This window comes from Hemicordylus capensis, chromosome 6 (genome assembly GCF_027244095.1).
Source record: "Hemicordylus capensis ecotype Gifberg chromosome 6, rHemCap1.1.pri, whole genome shotgun sequence".
Classification (NCBI taxonomy): Eukaryota; Metazoa; Chordata; class Lepidosauria; order Squamata; family Cordylidae; genus Hemicordylus; species Hemicordylus capensis.
Window position 1 is genome coordinate 50,598,281 of NC_069662.1, and position 22,168 is coordinate 50,620,448.

The 22,168-nt window shown below is 45.5% G+C and overlaps 1 protein-coding gene across 5 annotated transcripts in view; it reads right to left on the minus strand.

Moving 5' to 3' along the window:
* ZNF385C (zinc finger protein 385C) overlaps positions 1 to 22,168 on the minus strand; it is a 216,019-nt gene that overhangs the window by 14,873 nt on the left and 178,978 nt on the right. For all 5 annotated transcript variants that reach the window (XM_053265676.1, XM_053265674.1, XM_053265675.1 and 2 more), the window contains 2 exons: positions 16,183 to 16,325; positions 3,170 to 3,280 (listed from right to left, as the gene is read on the minus strand). In XM_053265676.1, coding sequence (XP_053121651.1) covers positions 3,170 to 3,280; positions 16,183 to 16,325 — 254 coding nt within the window. The remainder of the gene's footprint in view (positions 1 to 3,169; positions 3,281 to 16,182; positions 16,326 to 22,168) is intronic.

Here is a 22,168-nt window from a genome sequence, read left to right on the forward strand (position 1 = left end):
AGGGGGGGAGGAAATAGCGCATGGGTTTGCACATTCTGTTTGCACGGGGACTGCAACCCCCCCCCCCCGCAAACATTATGCAAACTAGGATGAACCACTGAATAACATCCTCATTTTAATTCAGAGTGGATTTAAGTTTCCATGAATTTGCCGCAGAGCCATTCATTCAAACGACAATGGGGGGGCATTGTCTTTGACTGCTAAGTATACAAACGTTCAGGGGGACAGTATTCTTTTGTATTATTCTTTTTTTTTTATCAGCATTGAACAGGCAGGGGACAACAACACACACTTCATTTATTCACCCTTCCTTCCCAAAGAAAGGTGGGGAAGGATAAAGGAAAGCATATACACACACGCACACACACGCCTGTGAATACACACAGCATGTTAGACATGCATCCTGGGAAGTGACAATGGTTGACACATCCTTCTCCTCCACCCCCCACCTACAGTGAATAAATTTAGCTATATTATTTTATTTTGTTTTGTTTGGGAAAGCCGCTAACTGTATATTTGTTTGTTTTAAACTGCACATTTTTATTTTCTTTTGCCCGAAAGCTGCTTTTGAAACAAGCAATGGGTTGCATTTAATCAGGGGCGACGTGTCTTATCTCTGCTTTGCCAGGCAGTGAGCAATGCCAGGAATTGAATTATATGGGTGCATGGCGTGGGGGGAGGAAATGACAGTTTGAAATGGGAGGCTTACGGCAAAAAGTCGGGGGGGGGGGAGAGAAAAAGAAAGAAAAAATCAAAAAGAACACATCGCTTTGCTAGATGGTTACTATAGCATAGAGCTGAAGGTCACTTATCCCTGATTGCGAGGCTTGGGTCCTGGGCTGTCAAGGGCAGGGTGAGGCAAAAGCAGAGGAGAAACAAGGCAACCACTGATTTATAACTCAGCAGACTCAAATCTCCTTGCTGCTCTCAGGGCAAGTGAGTAAGCTGAACCAGAAGCCTTTTTTAGGGGCCAGAGATCTGCTCTGGTGTATTGGGATAAGAACCTTGCTCGGCTGGTATAGTTGATCTCTCTGCAGTTCTTTCCTTTAGGCAGCCCTAGATGGTGGTGGACAGGCAGAATCCCTTCCTGGCTGCGGCTTAAAGCTCACTGCGGGTGCCTCTCTTGGCACAGATCCACTGTTGTAAGGCACGAAACATCATACCTAAAGCACCCCTAGGAGATGCTTGTTTAGGCTTTCTTGGGGGGGGGACACACCCACAAAGGGAAGGAGCTGTGTAGATCACAGAGAATGTCCTGTTTGGCTGGGTCTCAAGAAGTTGGGTGAATGGAGACTAACCTAGACTAGAGAAGGCTGGATCTATGCTACAGATGCTTGGGATTGTTTAACACATCTAGAGTTGGGGTTTTGCAGCACCCTCTTGGCAGTGTTGGACTCTAAGCTGTTCCTGGCAGATTTGTGTGTGTGAGAGAGTGAGCAGAACTGCTCAGTTGGAGGAAACCGATCAGGACACCCAAAGCAGTGACCCACACAGTCACAGCTGCAACCTCCTCTGTGGGCAGATGCTTTGAACCTTACAGGAGACTAGCAGTTCTCTCTTGGCACACAATTTGGGAATGACTAGTTGAAACCTACCTTCTGGAATGATACACCTATTATTAAATATATACCTGTTAATATACACCTTTTGGAAATATACACCTATCTGCCTTGTGCAAAGAGGGCAACACTTGACCATCCCCTTCTTCCTTGACTTTTTGACATCCATGTAAATATTCTTGACAACTGTCAAAAGTATTTCCCTTCTAAGTCAAACACATCCATTTCCTTAGCCCTTTTCTAATAGAATTTCTCATCTGGATAGCTTCAGCACAGCCAAGAGAGCAACTCTTCCCAAAACTGAACCCACTGGCCCCTGAAAGGAAAGCCCCTATTCAGAAGCCATTTTGGGCCCAGAGTAGCATAGGGGCAAAAAACTGAGAAATCAGAATCTCCCCACTTCAAATCTCATCTCACCACAAAGTCATGTTGGCCTTAGACAAACCGTTGGCCTTAGACAAACCGTATTTTCTCTGTCTCAGCCACCACCATCTGCAGAATGGATTTCAGCAAAAAGGCTTGTGAAGCCCTTTGAATGCTCTGAAACACTATACAAGTGATGATGATCATGATGACCATGTATAGAAAAGACCGATTGGCACCTGGATCAAGGCTTTTTCAGTTATGGCCTCGCCCAATGGAATCAGTCACCAGTCATCACCAGTCATCAAACTAGACAAGACTTTAATCATATTGCTGGTCCTGATGTGCTTGCTTTTTACCCCTCTAATTAGCACATGTGGAGAGCTCAGTTGATACTGAATGTGTGTGGGGAGAGCTTTAACCCTACTCCTCCCATCATGGTCTCAGTCTGAATTGGGCCCCCCGGCACATGCAATTTGCCCCGGGGAGGCAATTGGAGCCATTGGAAGCGTTTTTTCCAGGGTAAACAGGTGTGCCCTTTAATTTTTGTTGTTGTTCTCGGATGCTGCTCTTGTTTGTATACCACCCTGAGTCTGTGGATTGGGTGGTATATTAAATCTCTAACTAACTAACTAACTAACTAACTAACTAAATAAATAAATAAATGTAGGGGCCCCCGATCTGAATCAGAAGTGCGACGGGGAAAACCAAACACACCAGGGTCAATAATGTGATTATTGAAGTCACTTTAGTTTGGCCCTGATTGAAACCTGCCACAGCACCAACTACTGGCCTTTCACAGACAATGCAGAAATCTTATTGCTCAAGTGGGCTTTTTGATACCAGCTCTATATCTGTTTACAAAATGCTGCTGTTGTAGTATGTTGTTTTGATATATTTTGTAATATATTTTTGTAATGTAATTTTTTTTGGGGGGGGGTAATACAGTATATATGTTCTAAATACTTTTTTTGTTGTAAACCACCTATTATACACATATAATAAATATATATTTAGCTGTTTGTGTCAGATAAACGCTTGGAAATAAATTAGGGGGCAAAACAGCCTTCCTGAAATGGGGTACCCAGAACAGGTCTCCAAATGAGATTTCACAATCCTCTTCACTCCACCAGACCGCCACATTCCAGGAACTCATATGATGAATGAGTGGGATGGATTTCCCTTCCTCCAGGTACCTTCCTTGCCCACCCACTTGCTAGCCACATCTCCCTTGGGGCAAAACTTACCGCAGAGTTGAATCTGAGATGGCAAATATTACAAGAGATGAATTGCTTCTTCTTGAGTGGGTTGGGTACACCAAAAGTGTGGTTGATCACTGCTTTCTGTACTGGATCCATCTGGAGGGGAGGGTGTGGAGAGAAGCAGACTTAGTTAGCCAATGCTTCAGAGAGCCACTGGATTCGAGGAAAAAGAAAGAACCCATTTCACATTTACTTACTTGCTGAGAAAACCTTGCACATTTGCCACAGAACTGCTGTGTATTTTTCAGAGGGTGTGTGTGTGTGTGTGAGAGAGAGAGAGAGAGAGAGAATGTTCCAAAGTGCATAATGTTTCTGCAGGATGCTGGTCAGACTTGTTTGGCCTCATTGCTGCCTCATATGAATTCCAAAACATACTGTAGAACAGGGTTACTCAACTGGTGGTACTCCAGATGTTGCTGAACTACAATTCCCATCACCCCCAGCCACAATAAATTGTAACTGATGATGATGGGAGATGTAGTTCACCAATATCTGGAGTACCACCAGTTGATAAAGTCCTAGGACACCTCCAGTACTTCCTGTGCTGCATGTTGCATGGAAAGATTAGCAGTGGTGAGCTAGGGAAGCTGCCTTCCATGGAAGCCTGTTACTGGTGTTCTAATAGAGGGACCCTTAATCACTGGCACTCTTTCCGCTGGACTTTTGGGCAGAAGTCCAGGACCTCCACACCCCCTGGGGCCCCCCAAATCCTCTTTAGTCTATCCTGGGTGGTGTGGTCATTGCGCTGTGCTGCTGGCCCATGCTACACTGGGCAGCCAAGCGTGAATGTCTCATGCTGGGCGGTCGAGTGTGACCTCTGATTTAGAGACAGGCGGGGGTAGTGGGGAAAGAAATATGCAAGAGCAGAGCTATCATTGGGCGAATGGGTTCAAAGAACCCGGGCCGCGCCCAGTCAGGGGCTGCGCTTCGCAGCCCAGACATGCCCCCTGCGTCTAATGTCAGACGCGGGGGTGCTAGTTTAGCTCCCAAGTGGGGGCTGTGCAGCCCCTTCGGGAGCTAAACTAAGGCTGGCGCTGCGTTCGCAGCACCAGCCAGGAGCAGCTCTTCCCTGCTAAGGCAGGGAAGAGCTGCTTCTGGCTGCGCTGCGAATGCAGCGCCAGCCTAAGTAGCTCCTGAAGGGGCCATGTGGTCCCTTCAGGAGTTAAAAGGCTGCCGCTGCGAAAGCTCTGTTCAGGAGCCAGACCTCCCCCCCGCATCTGATGTCAGAAACAGGGGGCGTGGCTAGCCCCATATCTGACGTCAGACGCATGGGGCGGGGTTAGTGGAGCGGCTGCCGCAGCCGCACACAGGCCACCGACGGTCCTGCTCCGCCGCTGGAAATATGTGAGATGGAAATATGTTAAGTTGTGTGTTGAAATGTTTCTGCTAATGCATATTTGCATAAATATACCTGTTTTACATTCTTGTGAGATCAAGAACCCACGTGTTAAAAATACTGCATGTGTCAAGTGTGTGTGTGTGTGTGTGTGTGTGTGTGTGTGTGTGTGTGTGTAGGGGGATGATGCTTAACTTGCAGCGGTGGGGCAGGGCGGGGCGGGGCTACAAAGGCCTTTTGGTCCAGGCTCCAAAACCACCAAAGTGTACCTCTGCCCCTAACAGGTTCCTGAGGAACACAAGGATTCTCTAGAACACAGTGTGAGAATCACTAATTTGAAAGATAACTCATTTGCACAATGGCAGGAAACAGAGTTTGAACATATAATCCCTCCATGGCTGTCTGTTGTAAGAGCAAGGAAACAACAGCTTAAAAACAGGGTTTACATAATCAATGAGATTTGGCAAATCAAAGTGGGGATGACTCCCTCTGGAATCAGTCCTGACTTCCTGGACATCCTGCCAGAGGAAGGGGACTCCTCGTCTGTTGAGGAGCCATTCCCCAGCAGCGCCATGGAGATCATCCCACTCCTGGATAGTCAAACAGCCCTGTTGATTCTCAGGGACCTGCTGTTGACTCTAAGGAGTTCATAGAATCAGAATCAAGTCTAGAGGCATAGACACTTATGGAGACCTCAGCTCCTTCCAGAACCTCAAGGATCCTGGCTCTGCTCCAGACACAGAGAGTCAAAGCCCGCCCGCCCTCAGCCTCCACCAACTGCCTCACACTCCTTGAGGGAGGCCTTGCCCAGACCTCCAACCAACAGGTGCCAGCGGCAATTGGGGAGCCCTGCAGGCGAGGTGGAGGAGTGCATGTTTGGCAGCCCGGCAATTGCCACAAGATGGGTCTCCTCAGAGGAGGAGTAAGAGCCAGAAAGGCCTAGTGAGGATAATTTCCAGCAAACATAATTCAGGCAGGCAAGGGCATGGCCTTTTCCTGGCCTATTTATCCCTTCTCATTGCTCACAGTCTCTGCTGGAAGCCACAGCTCACTAGAGCACCTACTTCTTGAACAGCTGCCCTGTGCCTTGTTAGTGTTCCTAACCCGGATCTCTGACTCTTTGCTCCTGCCTGAAGCCTCAGGTCTCCTGCTCTAACTCCTGGCCCCGTCTGACTCCTGTGTGCCTCCTGAGACCCCCTCCAGCTATTCCCAGGACTTGAGTGAGCCCCCTGATCCAATCAAAGCTCAGTGCTTGACACCTAACTGCATATGCTCTGGTTCTCAGTTTCATTTTGTTTCCCCAGTTTTGGCTCTTAGAAGATGTTTGAAAATTTACAATAATTTCAAACAAAATGGTTGTATTAAGGAATGTGGGAAGAGATTAGAGCAGGGAGTGGGGAGGTGAAAAGGAGGAAGGGAAAAAAACCCTAATATAAGAATAATGTGTTTGTTTGAGCACAAGGACAATTTATAATACAAGTATTGTTCTCTTGGCCCTGTGGCTCTGGAAGATTATCTTATCTGAAGCTGGCTGTCAGGAAGAGGGGAGAGAGAAAGAGATTGAGGTTTGAAGGTGATCGTATTTCTCAGAAAAGCTATTTAGTTGTCCAGACAGGTGCATCGGTCTAGCAGGCAAGTGTGTGGACAAGGGAATCATTATCTGGACCCCTAAATTCCATCCCCAAAGGGAGTGGAATTGGCAACAGAATGTGATTAATGAAGTGGTGCCTTCCTATGCTCGTGATGAAATTTTTACTCACTCATCTGGAATAAAAATGAAGAGGGATATTCAGGGTCTGAGGGAGAGAGGGTGGTGATGATACTAGTGGATCAGAGGTTGCGAGGGATGAAATAAACCTTCTATCCCACCCTCGAAGATGAATACAGTGGCAAGGCAAGCTCAAGCCCTCAAGGCAACATCCGCTTGCTGCAGGGCTGCTGCCTATGGAAGCGGGCCCAACATCTGATCACAGGAAGAAACTGTGTGTGTGCCGGGGGAGTTGCCAAGGAATCTGAGCAATCATTTATTCTCTGCCATTGAGTCATGAGGATATACAGCCCAGCCCATCCTCAGTTGTTACAGACACTACTTTCCAATCAAAACATGTGGCCAATCAGAATATAAGAATTGCCTTGCTGTCTCAGACCAGAAGGTTCATCTAGTCCAGCAATTTGTTTCCAGCAGCAGCTGCCGCCAGTCAGAGAAGCCTCTGGGAAGATCACAAGCAAGGCATGATGGCTTTCTCTTGGCTCTTCTTTCTACAGCAACTGGCATCCAGAGGCAAGGGAGTGGGAGCCAAATGTTCCTGGGCTCCTGAGGGAGAGGGACCCACTGGTTAGGTGCAGGGGTGCAGTGGAGGGGGGACATGCAGGGACTGAGCACCAGTACTCCTCGGCTTCTCTGGCTGTTGGGGTGGGCATGGCCATGGGGGCTGTCATGGAGTTCTGAATTTGCAACTGCATCACTGGTTGGGTGACAGCTCACTCTTTGCTCTCCCCTCCCTGCCTGGCTGCTGGCTCCTGAACAGGCTTCAAGTGAGACAAGTCCTCTTCAGGAGGGGAGGAGGAAGGAGCAGCAGACAGCATCCCTCCCTCCTCATCACTGGCTGGATAGCACACAGGAGGAGAGCTGGTCTAGTGGTAGCAAGCATGACTTGTCTCCTTAGCTAAGCAGGGTCTGCCCTGGTTGCATATGAATGGGAGACTAGAAGTGTGAGCACTGTAAGATATTCCCCTCAGGGGATGGAGCCGCTCTGGGAAGAGCAGAAGGTTTCAAGTTCCCTCCCTGGCTTCTCCAAGATAGGACAAGATTATTATTATTTTTTTTAATAGGACAAGATTTTTTTTAATTGAACCAACAAACTACCAAAGCATACAGTACGTTGCCAAAGCACAATTATATACAAAGTGGTTGTTTGTACATCATATATCTACAAAGATTTACACACAAGGATTTGGAAACCAACAGGGTTATAAAGTATATGCAGGCAGTACTGTAACTCGGGGATGGGGGATGTCATGGTACATCAGGTAATCGGGGTGGGGGGGGGTTATGTCCAACGTCCATTTCCATAATTTGTCCCATTGCTGTTTAGAAGCGATGCACTTGTCTTTTTGCACATAACCATACAAACTTTTCCAGAAGAGATTTACTGTCTCATCCATGTGAACCTCTTGGTCACGTCTTCCCTCCCTATTCCTATGCAGGAGCATTGCATAAATGACATACAGGTTTACTAACCTGATTACAAGAAGGGGAACGTTCCAATTCCCTAGTATGACGGCACCTGTTCCATCCCGTTTCCTTAAAGGTTTCTTTCTGGGACCTTGAAAAGGTTCTATCGCTCAAACCCGAGGTTAGTTCTTCCCAAGTCTGTTTTTCCAAATCAGGCCACTCTAACAGCTTGCTTACTCCCTGCCACACTCTTTTGGCTACCACACACTCTTTTAAGGGATGTGAATGGGTTTCCCTGAATGTTTTGCCTAGCTCACTAGCTTTCTGTTTACAGGTGATTTTAGGACACTCTTGCTGGTCCTCTGGGAGCCATGGCTTAGCCGCATTAAGCGGCAGTACTTGGTGGTATAAACGCCACCTTGTTTCCCATAAATGGAAAGGGACCTTTTTCTCCTTAAAGAGAGTGATAGGGCTGAGAGAGATTCCTGCCTGCAACCTTGGAGAAACCACTGCCAGTCTGTGAAGACAATACTGAGCTAGATAGACCAATGGTCTGACTCAGTAAATGGCAGCTTCCTATGTCCCTATGTCGCTCAGGTCAGCGCACCTCTTCCTCAGCCTCCACTTTTCCCTAAACAGTGAGCGAAAGTGTAATATTATCTGCACAGGAGAAAGAGAGTGTCTTTTTAAAAAACCCTGTCCTTACAATCCTTTAGTAAAAAATACTAGGGAAAGGGGAGGCCAGTGGGGTAAGGGCCCATCTTCACCTTTTTGTCCCAGGGCCCACTCCAATCTTGCTATGCCCCTGTTTGGAGATATATTGCCTCTGCATATAGAAGCTCCATTTATAATTCATGCCTAATAGTCACTGAAAGACTTGTCTTCCACAAACTTGCCTAGTATTTTCAAAAAGTCTGCTTCAGTTTATATGCCGGAAGTCAAGGCTTGTCTTGTGTTCTTAATTTTGTGCAGTGCCTAGATTTTCAGAGACAACTGCAATAAACAATCAGCACCCTAGCAAGTGGCTATTACTGCCTCTTGCAACAGTGAATGTCATCATTTATAATATTTACAAAATGTATAACCCTTCCGCAAAAGCACCAAGATGGTCTACTATTTTCCTGTTCTAAAAAATCAAACATGACAGAAAAATCAAATAGTTAATAACAAACGGGCAAGGGAAAGCAAATGGCAACAGCCATTCCATCAGTTCTAAATAGGTTCAAAGTAAAGTTGCCTAACGGTGCAGTGGGGAAACGACTTGATTTCAAGTCATTTCAAGTCAGAGGTTGCTGGTTCGAATCCACACTAGTATGAAACACCTCTATTGGGCAGCAGCGATATAGGAAGATGCTGAAAGGCATCATCTCATACTGTGCGGGAGAAGGCAATGGTAAACCCCTCCTGTATTCTAGAAAATACAACCACAGGGCTCTGTGGGCAGCAGGAGTCGACACCGACTCGATGGTACACTTTACCTTACAAGTTGCATACAATGCACAATTATGATACAATCTTTAGCCTAGCAATGACTTTTTTAAAACAGAAGCTGTCACGAAGGGCTCCAACCTAGATTGGGCACAGGAACATGGGGTTTAACCGCTAGCACCATTTTCCCACTGGAAATTGCTTCCTCCCAATAAAGCCGCTTATTGCCCCCAAAGTGCATATTTGCTGCAAGCTCCTGGGTGAATACAGACATTTCTGCCTTGAGATCTAACAGATAGGTAGCCTGACAGGCTTCTCAGGGGCAGCTAGTTTCAAAGTTGTAGTGCCACAAATAGAAGGCCTACTCTAACCCCCCCCCCAAGATTTTACAGCATGCACCAAAATGACCTGGAGCAAAGCATCGCCAACAGATCTCAAATAAGTGGAGTACACATTGTATGAAGTACTGTTTGTACCTGAATCCAAGACCAGGTTTCCCCCCAATTTCTTTTATTTTAGAGAGTTGGGGGAGGGGTTGTCTTAAATTCAGGGTCCTCTTCTTTTTGAGTAAATAATATAACCAATATTTAACCCATATTTTAAAGAGGGTTGTCTTAAATCAGGCCTGCCAACTTAGGCACCCCAGCTGTTTTTGGACAACAACTCCCATCATCTCCAGCCATAGTGACTAATAGCCAGGGATTTTGGGAGTTGCAGGCCAACTTCTGTAGGAGGGCTGAAGTTGAGCCACCTGTCTTCAATTCAGGGTCATCTTGTATTCAGGTAAATATGGTACTTTTTAAATTGAACCTACTGCCAAATTCATTAGGTGGTACCAAGTTCTTATATAGGAATATCAGAGATCAAGAAATCTACTGGAATCAATTTGGAGCTATCCAGTGTGCCAGAAGGATGTGCATTGGATAACACCAGGGATGCTCATAGCATGTCCTAAAGGTGCCCTAATTCTACGCTCCAAACAGAGTCCTCCTAGTTTTGACAGCCCACCCCCTTTGCCCTAAAAGCAAGATACTTCATCCTGTACTGATCTTGTACTGTCCCTTTTGGAAATCAAATGGTTCTACTACTGTACTAACCCATAAGCACTGCTGACATTTTGGTGTGGAATTCTCAAGCAACCCTTTCATTTTAAAAACATGTAGACAGTCAGCTCCACTCTCCCCATCTTTCTTATATGCACAAAATCCCATTACAAAGATTCTGGATGGCCAAACCCAGGCAAAGTTTTATGTACATCTTTAAGGAAAAACTGTCTCTAAAAAAACCTCTGTTGCAATCCTGACAAAGCTTTGTCTCCTGCTCTTAAAATGGTACCTACCTACCAATTGTTCTGGTTGCTGACATTTCTGTTCCAGAAAGCTTGCTGGAATGTCTTAAAATCCTTCTGATCCCACCTCCCCCAGCTCTGGCAGAGAACTCTTGGAAAACCCAAGAGCATATTTTGAGGACTATGTATTCTGAGAGAGAAAATCTCTGCTTTATAGCCAATTTGCATTGACTCAGATTACTTCTGTTTGATCCCTAGGATATTCGCACTGATATATAAATAGACTGTTGCACTGAACTTCCTGTCAAGACACTGGAGGTCAGAGATGGGAAGGCAAAGAGACGCAGGGCAAGCTCAAACTGTGACTTTTTGCAAATTATTCTTAATCTCCAGGGGATTTGCACATTTGAGAGGACTTCAGGGCACCTTCTAAGCATGGAATGGATTGGAATGGTCCCCAAATAATTATTGACCAGGAAGCCTTACCCAGGTGGATGGTTTTCAGCTGATGGGTGAGGACCCCAAAGCAGACTGCAGACCAACTAAGGCAGATCAAACCAGTAGCATCATTGTCATTTTCGCTTCTTGGTGGTTAAAGGGAAGGGAAAGAGATGCGAGTAGGCGAAAAATAGCAGGGATACAGCCAAAGTTTTGAATAGGGGAATTTAGAATTCAAACTTCCCCAGTTCAGAACTTCTGGGCTAATTAGGAACTGAGCCCAAATCTCTCCAAATGTCAGGTCCAGTTCAAAATTAATTCAGGCCCAGTTGCCCCTTTTCCTTTCCTGCTGAAACTGACCTGTCAGTGGAGGTAATGAGAAGGGATACTACTCCGGCATACATTAGGCCTTGCATCGGCATTGTAAGCCCCAAGACCTTGGAAAATCTAGTCTTATTAAGCACCTCAAAACCCTGGCCTCAACAATTCTCACAGACTCTGGCATGCAGCAGGATGCTGTTCCTACAGCATTTTAAAGCCTAATTAAACTTGCAACAACACCACGGCTACCTAGTAAGTTTTGGAGAAAAGAGAAAGGGCTGTGGGAAGTGAATGTGTGTGTGGGGGGCTCATGTGGCTTCTAAACCTTGTATTCAGTGCTTTGAGCTGGAAGGCGAAAATTGGAGCATGAGTAGCAACAAGAAGCAGGACATGCTGCTCTGTTCCTTAGGCAAGATAAGAAGACTCAGCTCCTAGTATTTATAGGCTCCTAGTATTTAGGCCTGACCAATCTAGAGGTTTCAATGACAGGGATTGATGTAGCACATTCCTATCCCTCTCATACCTGAAGAGGTTTCTGAGACCAGAGCAGGGAGTCCACAGATGTTTTCTGGGCTATGTTCCAGCCTCTGGATCTTGAGATTTCTGCTTCAAGACTTGGACACTTTTCTTACAGGAAGAAGAGGCTGTACCCTTCCCTGCTGCAGAATTTCCTTATCTTGCTACAACCTGCTAGATATAGGTTATAACACATGTCCAGGGCAGGGTGGTCATTGCTGAACATGATGGAAAATTCATGCTAAGCCAAATCCTTGAGTGTAGCTGGCCAGACAACCCCTTCTTTATTCTCATCTTATCTATGACATATCAATTTATTATTTATTTACTTTTCTATGTAAATTGCTTTGATAACTCTTATTGATAAGACACCCCCCCACCCCTGGAACAAGGGAGTGTCCCCTGTAACAAGGAAGGGCCCCCAGTAAAGTCATTGGCTCCAGAGCCTGAAACTACCTAGCTGCACCCTTGCCTTGAACACATATTCTATTGCTCTGGAAACAGCTCTAGCTGAAATGAAATGCTGAATCTCTGGTTCTTTTATATGTTCCCAGTTAGCTGGCTACATAATCCAAACTGGAGAATATGCCATGTGCACATGTTGTGGGAAAGATGCTCTAGAGAACCTTGAAATGCAATTTAGCATTGATTAAATTTGGAGTGTGTGTGTGTGTGTGTGTGTGTGTGTGTGTGTGTGTGTGTGTGTGTGTGTGTTGCAAAGCAAGCTACTCAGAATCACCATACTTTCACTTATTTGGCTTGCTTGGAACAGATATTCTACCCCAGGGTACAGAACTTCGGAGAAGATGATTCTGCAGGAGCTTTCTTCCAATTTTCTGATTCTGTATACAGCAGCAGCAGAGCACTGCTTAAGGACATAATATCACTACCTGAACAACTAGATAAGAGCTCCAGCTGCCAGAAGGAATCTCCAATCTATCTTGCAGCAGATTAGGCACAGGAAGAAGATAAAATGAACACTACTCGGATTTCTTCCAGCAGAGCAAGCACTAATGAACACAGATGTTGTGAACCACAATATCTTTTTATGCAAACCTCCCCTGAGATTTATTGGTAGGAGATAATGGGCAGCTCCCTGTTTGGAGCACCTGGAATGTGAGAAACATTCATCTGCCAGGGTTGGGGTTGACCAGTCCTGCCTGGGAGTAGATATGCCTAGACAAATCATCAGTAGTTTAGATTTTGGATGGATCTAGACTGATTATGCTTTGGGGCTACCACTGACAAGACTGTGTGCTAGCTTCTAGATGTAATACCTACTCAGCCCATACAATGGTGAATAATCAGCTTATTACACAGACATAATCAGTCTCCAGTTCTCAGTCTTCCAAAGTAACTGTGAAGTTCAGCACACGGCTTGCAAGACGTTAAGGAGTGTGTGCTCTCCCCTCCTTCTCTCTCTTCACTTGGTTTCTTCTTCGTTAGCTAATGACACGGGCATTCAGGGTCAGCTGATTCAAAGATGTTCAGGGAACTAACCTGCATTACACTATCTTGTTATGAAATCTGAAGGCCAAACTACACATGCTATAGGACAGGGATAGGTAACCTTGGCTATCTAGCTGTTGCTGAACTATAACTCCCATTGATGGGAGCTGTAGTTCATGTAGATGATGCAAGTTGTAGTTCAGCAATGGCTGGAGCTTTTTCACACAGGGCTTTTAGTTCGCATCTCCTCTGGAATGGAGGGTGTACATTCACATATCAGCCAGATTTACCCCAAAGTCCCTGCGAGCTGTTGGGGAGCACACATGATTTAGGTCTTTTATTGCGCATTAGAGTGTTAAGAAATCCACATTTTGCATCGGGGGTTTGGGGGGTAACTTGGGACTTGCAGTAAAGCCTCGCAATAAGCTCGTGGTAAAGCTTGCTGTCTGAAAATGCTTCTGGAGAGCTTCTGAAAATGCCTACCCCTGCTATAGGAGGTATGTTTCCAACTGAAAGTGTGTCTTGGTTTTGTCAAAAACAGCACTGCAGTTCTGCATGTGTGTCTGTGTGAGAACACCCAGTCGGGGCTAGGCCATGTTGGAAGAGGGGAGATTCAATCTTTCTCCATGCCTTGTCTTCCTGCTGAAAATCACTCTCTCCAACCCCTGGAAGAAACAATTTGCTCCTGAAGCGATATCACTGTTTTTGAGACAAACTTGCCATTTTAGCACTTTAGAGAGACCAATTTTTTGGAAATGAGGCACAGGGAAAGGGCGAATCTCCCTCCACACACCCCATTCTGATCAGGTTTGCTACTGCTCTTGGCCTTGGGGAAATTGCTCCCAGCCTAACAAATCATATGAGAGCTTTTTTGTGGGAAGAGATCGTGTGGAAGGAGAGACATATCTGGAAACTCTGAACACTTAAGGGCAGAAATAATGTCAAAATAAACATAGGGCCACCACCAAAAAAACAGCAGCCCCATGCTGAGTTCATTCCTCTACCTTGTATTACTTGCCCTAAGTCAGAAGTCATGATGCAGTGGGCATCCCTGACACCATCAGCAGAAGTCAAGGATGTGGAGTGGGGACAGGGCAAACACAGTAAGGAGGTCTGAATATGGGAAAACCTATACTAGATTTGTGTGGCTACTACCACATAATGGGGCTGTTCACATGACTGTGTGCACAGCCAGGTGGCGGTGGGGAGGCAGGGTTCAACCTACGTTCCCCCAGACGACTGCTTTTAGCTCGCTCTTAGCCACGCACCCACACAACCTGCACTGCCAGGAGGCGCCCATCTCTGTGTCTGCTTCCTGGCAGCCAGATTAAGGGCACATTTGCACCCTTAACCTTGGCTAAGAGCTGGGTTTCACGCTGCAGGGCCACCGGGTTCCGTGTGGATCCCTACGGTTCTCACAGGCAGCCAAGCCCAGGTTTGGCTCCTTGTGAGAACAGCCTCAATACCTGTTAATCCTGTACAGTTTTTAATAACACAGGGGGGGATTCAACACATATGATGGACCTTTGCAAAATCATGCATGGTGTGGAGAAGGTTGATTGATGTCTTTTCTCATATAACAGTAGAACTTAGGGTCACCCAACAAAGTTGATTGGCAGGAGATTCAGACCAGACCAAAAAAAGTGTGTGTGTGTGTGCGTGTGTGGGTGGGTGGGTGTGGTGGGGGGACCTTCACAAAATGCTTATGGAATTTGCTCCCAGAATGTGATAATGGTTGTTGGCGAAGATGGCTTTAAAACTGGATTAGGCAAATTCATGGAGAACACCTTTTATTAACCGCCATAATGGCTACATGGATCTTCCATATTCAGAAGAAGTGCATCTCTGAATGCCAGGTACTAGAGACAATAATAAGGAAAGGCTTTTTCCTTTTTATCTTGCTTGTGTGCTTCTTGAAAACATGGTTGGCCATTGTGTGAAACTGGTTGCCTCTGGGTTAAATGGATGCTTGATACAATCCAGCAGGCATCTTAGGAACATAAGAAGCTGCCTTATACTGAGTTAGACCATGGGTCCATGTAGCTCAGTATTGGCGACACTGACTGGCAGCCACCTCTCTAAGGTTTCAGACGAGATGCCAGGGGTTGAACCTTCTGCATGCAAAGCAGATGCTCTACCGCTGAGCTGCAGCCCCATCCCCAAAGCTGGCATACATGGGTCTCCCATCCAGGCACTGACTAACCAAGACCCACTTAGCTTCAGCAAGCTGGCTGTATCATGCACCCTTAGACCATGCTCTAAAGCTACTGCTTCCTCTTCTTCTGCCCTTATGAAAGACACCCGAGAGAACAAAAACATGAAACTGTCCTTTGAGAGCATCTGTTCCAAAACTCTAGGCAGAAATTCCAGCTAAAATTTATGTTTTCCATAATACAGGGAAAACTGAATTTGCAAAAGAAACAAGGCAATTTGAGAGACTGCTACAGGGAGTCAGTGGAAGAGAAAAATAAACTGAACACACTTTCTGGGAATCCTCAGCTACCCCCTGACCACTCAAAGATGCTGTTTCTCAATGGCTACAACCTTCTCAAATGACCATCCCCATGGTTCCGCAACAACCCTCGGTGACCTTCACGTCCCTTGTTAAATGCAGTCACACAGCTTAAACTTTCCATCTGTAATAAAAGAGGGCTGGCAAAACTTGATGAGCATGAGCGGGTGTGCGAAGGCATCCTGTACTTGCAGTATTTCTGTAGATACCGCACATAACTTAATCCCTCTGCATGTGACGCTTGGGTGACCTTGAAATCAGCAAACCAAGAGAAATTATGCAACGAATGAACAAAAAAGGACAGAAAGTGGTGGCACATTAGCAGGAACTTTGTAGGGCCAGGGGTGCCAGGCTTTGACCTGTGCCAGGTGTTGACCCAGGAGATTAGGGCCAGCTTTGCCACTAGCTGACCCTAGGTGGCTGCCTAGGCTGCCTAGGGCAGCACTCTGTAGGGGGTGGTACTTGTCCAGCAGGATGCCTTTTGCCGTATTACCTTTGGGCATACAATCCATAGACCAAATCAAGAAAAACTCACCGTGTTGAAGTTGGGGAACAGATTGAGCGGGGGTGTCCCATTGAGGCGAAAGGTCAGAAAGTGTTTGATGTCCAATGGTGGGTGCAGAGATCGTCCTGGGATGGGAAGTGATGTTAAGAGGGAGCTGTCGTGACCAGCTGGACCTAAGTGCCATAGGAAAAGAAGAGAGATGAAAAACTCTGTGTGAACACTGGCTGATATGGGGATAATTCTCTCATATGATTCTGCTCACCCCACTGAAACCATCAAGTGAGGCTCTGCCCTGTGTCCCATCAAAAGGGAGGCTGGTAGGCAAACTTCTCTGCCGAGTTTTAGAAAGGCTGGGGAAACTCTCTTATTTCAGTGGGCCTTTAATAGTTAATAAGTTGTTGATTGCCTGATGGATTGTTTTCGCTGAGGCTTGTTGCCTCATGTGTGTTTACTGCACTGCTGTTTTGTTTTGCTTTTGCATCTGCTTTTTGTTGTTTAAAGAGAAAATATTGTATTTGAAGTTTGCTGTATTTTGTTATATTGTGAGCTGACTCAGGGTGGGGGACTTTCTGGAAAAAAAGGCAACATACACATTTTAAGATAAAAGAAATAAGATTTGAAAATGCTATACCCAAAGCAGTCACTCAACATGTTGCAGGAATAGCTAGGTACCATGTGAAATAAATAATTAAAGGCTCATGGGAACCTAAAATACCCACTTGTTGAAGAGGCTGCCCACTGCATGTATTTCATTTTTCAGTTACATCACCTATAATTATTTAATTTAATTTTACATTTATATTCTGCTTTTCCTCCAAGGAGCTCAGAGCAATGTACATGGTTATATTTATCCTCACAACAACCCTGCAAAGTAGTTTAGGGCGGAGAGATAAGTGACTGGCCCAGAGTCACCCAGCTAGCATCAGGGCTGAATGAGGATTTGAACTTGGGTCTTCCCAATCCTAGTCCAACACTCTAACTGCTACACCATGCTGGCTCTCTTTTTGTCATTGTTTTGTCATTGTTGGCCACCTTATAATTTGGATGGAAAATTGGGAGTATAAATGTTTTAATTAAATCAATACAAAACTAAAATTTTGGCCTGAACTACTTTCAATTCATGTCTCTGGGTGGCTAATTCTGCTCTGTCTCTGCACTGATAAAACTGGATAATTCCATCACTACCAACCCAGAGATACAGCAGAATTACTCACTGCCCAAGGGGACTGAACACTACTGCTCTGTATGGGCTATTGCCCTAGGCTAGCCTCTTTCCAATCATGAGTTGTGTTCAGTGACTCATTCTGGAATAGGTTCGAGGAAAGAGGGGTTCTCTCTGTGGGCAGATAATTCTTACTCTTTCGGACTACAGGTAAACCTTTTCCACTCTGAGAGTAAAGTGTGCCTCCACTTTTAATTCAGAGGGGGTGGGAAGGATCTCCACTATCAGACGTTTGGGAAACGCAGCCTTAAAGCCTCATTTACAAAGAAAGAGGCTTTGCTTTGTCCTTGGGAAGGCCACAGCCAGATTTTAAACGTTGCACTAGTCAAACAATGCTATTGCTGATTGGAACAGAAATGGCCCACCTCCTTTGGCCCATACAAAGGAAAACACCAAATGGATGCTGTGTAGTCAGAAAGTGATCACCTGGCAGAATGCAAACTTCAAATGTATAAGGGAAGCAAGGGCTGTGGCAATATCTCAGCTGCCTTGGTTGGATAGATGTACAAACCCAAAGAAGGAGTGTGAGCAGCTGTTTCCTGTGTATTTCCGCTTATGAAAATCATCAGCGTCATCACTCCTCAGCTTTCCCCCCTCTAAGCTGGCTACTGCCAGCTCCTTCCACCTTCCCTCAAAAGAATTTGCTCTCCCAAATACGCCTTTTCATCCTCAAAGCTCCCGTCTTAACCCTTTTAGGTTTGCTGCCAGTCCATACAAAATGGAAATTGGCCACCTCCACCACAAGACAGCTGCTATAGGCAGAGCTGGCTCAATCTATTTTGCTGCCACCCCAGCAGGGTTGAGCCCAGACAATGGTAGGCAGCTAGGTAGCCCCAACTCCCCTTGGCAGCAAGATGCAATTCTAGTTGGCAGGCACTATTCCCCGCTCCCCACAATGCCCCCAACACAGTACAGTGATATACTATGTGGATCACAAATAAATACCCATCATGCCACTAAGGTAAGGGGAGGGGGCCCACTGGAGATGCTATGCGGATAGGGCTGCCATATTCTAGCTCTCCAAATCTGGGCACCTTAATTCACGATATACAAATTAGCTGGCAAATAATTTTCATATTATGCAAATTAACTGATGCAGATATCTACCTACAATAGTTGGGAAGGATCTCTTTACCTGACATTTGATCTGAGCATTAAACACCAGACATTATATCCCAACACTTCTTTTTAAATTTAATGTTTTTTTGACATTTTGTATTTTACAAACGTCTTTCCTAGTCCCTCCACCCTGCCCTGCGCCACCCCCAAGCCTGACCTAACCTACCTGAGCCAGCGCTGTCTGGGGGAAGATGAGAAAAGAAAGGAGAGATAGAGGGAAAGAGAAAGAGGGAGAAGGAGAGCGGAATGGGAGAGAGGGAAGAGGAGAAGGGATACACACCGTGGCACCAGTAGATGCCGATAGATCAGAGGGATTTTTATTTTAAGAATAGTTCAAGGAAGTTGTCCCAGATTTCCGACCATTTATGCGATTTATTTACTTTTATGAGGGCCCATTTTTCATGTGTCGCTAACTCAAGCAGGTCACACACCCAATCCTCATTCCTAGGGGAATTGGGAGATTTCCATTGCAGCAATATTAATCTCTTGGCTACCAGTAAGCTCCTCCATAGCCATTGTTTAGAACTTGATTTTAGGCCCCAGTCAGTTGGGATATACCCCAATAGTGCATACAGGTCTTTCAATGCAAGAGATGAATCCATCACTAAGTTAATTTGTGTAATAATTCATGTTGGTGCCAGGAGGAGGGGTTTAGATTTGTTAGGCACTGGGATACATTTTGGGGCAAGTAAAGAGTGTACAAATGGGATGGGCTGCACTTGGACCAAGATGGAACCAGACTGCTGGCACTTAAAATCAAGAAGGTTGCAGAGCAGCTTTTAAAATGACACCTGGGGAATAGCCAACAGGAGCTGGGCAATATCCAGTTTGGAAAATGCCATCCCTTAAGGTACGAGGGTGTAAAAGATTCAGATAAAACAGAAGGGGACAGAGCAGAACCACATAAAGAGCAGACAGGAGGCTGTGCTAGCTGGTCAAAGAGACCAGAGAACCAAAAGAAAGATAGCATACACCAGGTAAGAGATTCAGTGTATAGGTGCTTATATGCCAATGCCAGAAGCCTCCGAGCCAAGATGGGTGAGCTGGAGTGCTTGGTTGCTGTGCAGAAATAGATATAGTGGGCATAACAGAAACATGGTGAAACAGTGAGAACTAGTGGGGCACTGTTATCCCTGGATATAAACTCTATAAGGACAGGGAGGGGTGCCTTTGAGGTGGAGTAGCACTGTATGTTAAAGGGATAGAATCTAACAAGGTAGAAAATCTAGGATGTCCAGAGTCCTCCACAGAAACCCTGTGGGTGAAAATACAAGGCCTGAAAGGAAGGAAATGTGCTACTGGGGACGTGTTATTGCCCACCAGATCAAGACCTGACAGTGACCAGGAGTTGCAAAAGGCAACCGGGGAGGCATCAAGGAGAGGCATGGCAGAAATAATGGGTGACTTCAATTACCCACACACAGACCGGGTAAATTCACAGTCAGGTCATGACAAAGAGGTTAGATTTTTAGATATTCTGAATGACTGTGCTCTAGAACAGTTGGTCTTGGAACCAACCAGAGAGAAGGCGACCTTAATCCTGAGTGGCATCCAGGACCTGGTGTGTGATGTCAGTGTCATGGACCCCTAAGGGAACAGTGACTATAGCACGATCAAATTCAGCATACATGTGGGGAGGATGCCGGCATGGCTAACAGGTAAAGTCAAGGAAGCCATAAAGGAGGAGAAGACTTTCTTCAGAAATTGGAAGGCTTGCCCAAATGAAGATAACAGAAAGGAACACAAACTCTGGCAAAAGAAATACAAGGTGACAATAAGGGAGACGAAAAGAGAGTTTGAGGAATATTTAGCTAAAAGCATCAAGGGAACAAAAGCTTCTTTAAATACATCAGAAGCAGGAAACCTGCCAGGGAGGCGGTTGGACCGTTAGAAAATGAGGGAGTGAAAGAGATTATTAAGGAGGGTATGGAGCTTGCAGAGAAGCTAAATGAGTCATTTGGATCTGTCTTCACCGCAGAAGAAACTGAGCATATACCTGTTCCTGAACAAGGCTTTTTGGGGACAGAGGCTAAAGAACTGAGTCAGTTAGAAGTGACAAGAGATGATGTTCTAAACTGCCTGGAAAAATGGGAAAATAGCAAATCTCTAGGGCCAGATGCCATCCATCCAAGAGTCCTTAAAGAACTCAAATGTGAAAATGCCAACCTCCTTCCTAAAATATATAACTTATCCTTATAATCAGGCTCTGTACTGGAGGACTGGAAAGTAGCAAATGTAACACTGATTTTCAAAAAGGGATCCAGAAGTGATCCGGGAAATTACAGGCCAGTTAGCTTAACGCCCGTTCCAGGAAAATTGATGGAAAGTATTCTAAAGGATTAGATTGTAAAGCACATAGAAGAACAGGCCCTGCTGAGGGAGAACCAGCATGGCTTCTACAAAGGTAAATCTTGCCTCACGAACCTTTTAGAGTTCTTTGAGAGTGTCAACAGATGTGTGGATAAAGGTGACCCAGTTGACATAGTATACCTAGGCTTCCAAAAAACTTTCAACAAAGTTCCTCATCAAAGACTCCTGAGGAACCTTAGCAGGCAAGTACATGTGTAGATTGCTAACTGGTTGAAGGATAGGAAACAGAGGATAGGGATAAATAGAGAGTTTTCACAATGGAGGGAAATAAGAAGTTGGTTCCCCCAGGGATCTGTACTGGGACTGGTGTTTTTAAATTTATTCATAAATAATCTAGAAGGTGGGGTAAGAAGCAAAGTGGCCAAATTTGCAGATAATACCAAACTATTTAGGGTAGTGAAATCCAAAACTGATTGTCAGGAGCTCCAAAAGGATATCTCCAAACTGAGGGAGTGGGCAACAAAATGGCAAATGTGGTTCAATGTTGGCAAGTATAAAGTGATGCAAATTGGGATGAAAAACCACAACTTCAAGTATACGCTGATGGGATCTGAGCTGACGGTGACTGACCAGGAGAGGGATCTTGGGGTCATGGTGGAAAGCTCACTGAAAATGTTGACTCAGTGTGCGGCAGCTGTGGAAAAGGCTAATTCCATGCTAGGCATCAAAAATAAAACTGCTAATACTATAATGCCCTTATACAAAACTATGGTGCAGCCACACTTGGAATACTATGTACAATTCTGGTCACCACATCTAAAGGAGGTCATTGTAGAACTGGAAAAGGTGCAGAAGAGGGCAACCAAGATGCTCAGGGGTCTAGAGCACCTTCCTTAAGAGGCAAGGCTACAACACCAGGGGCTCTTTAGCTTAGAAAAAAGATGACTGCAGGGAGACATATTAGAGGTCTATAAAATCATGTATGGTATGGAGAAGGTGGATAGAGAGAAATTTTTCTCCCTCTCACTTAACACTAGAACCAGGGGTCATCCCATGAAACTGACTGCCAGGAAATTTAGGACCAACAAATTGAAGTACTTTTTCACACAACACATAATCAACTTGTGGAATTTTCTGCCACAAGATGTGGTGACAGCCAACAACCCGGATGGCTTTAAGAGGGGTTTGGATAACTTTATGGAGGAAAGGTCTATCAACGGCTACTAGTCGGAAGGCTATAGGCCACCTCCAGCCACAGAGGCAGGATGCCTCTGAGTACCAGTTGCAGGGGAGTAACTGCAGGAGAGAGGGCATGCCCTCAGTTCCTGCCTGTAGGCTTCCAGTGGCATCTGGTGGGTCATGTGT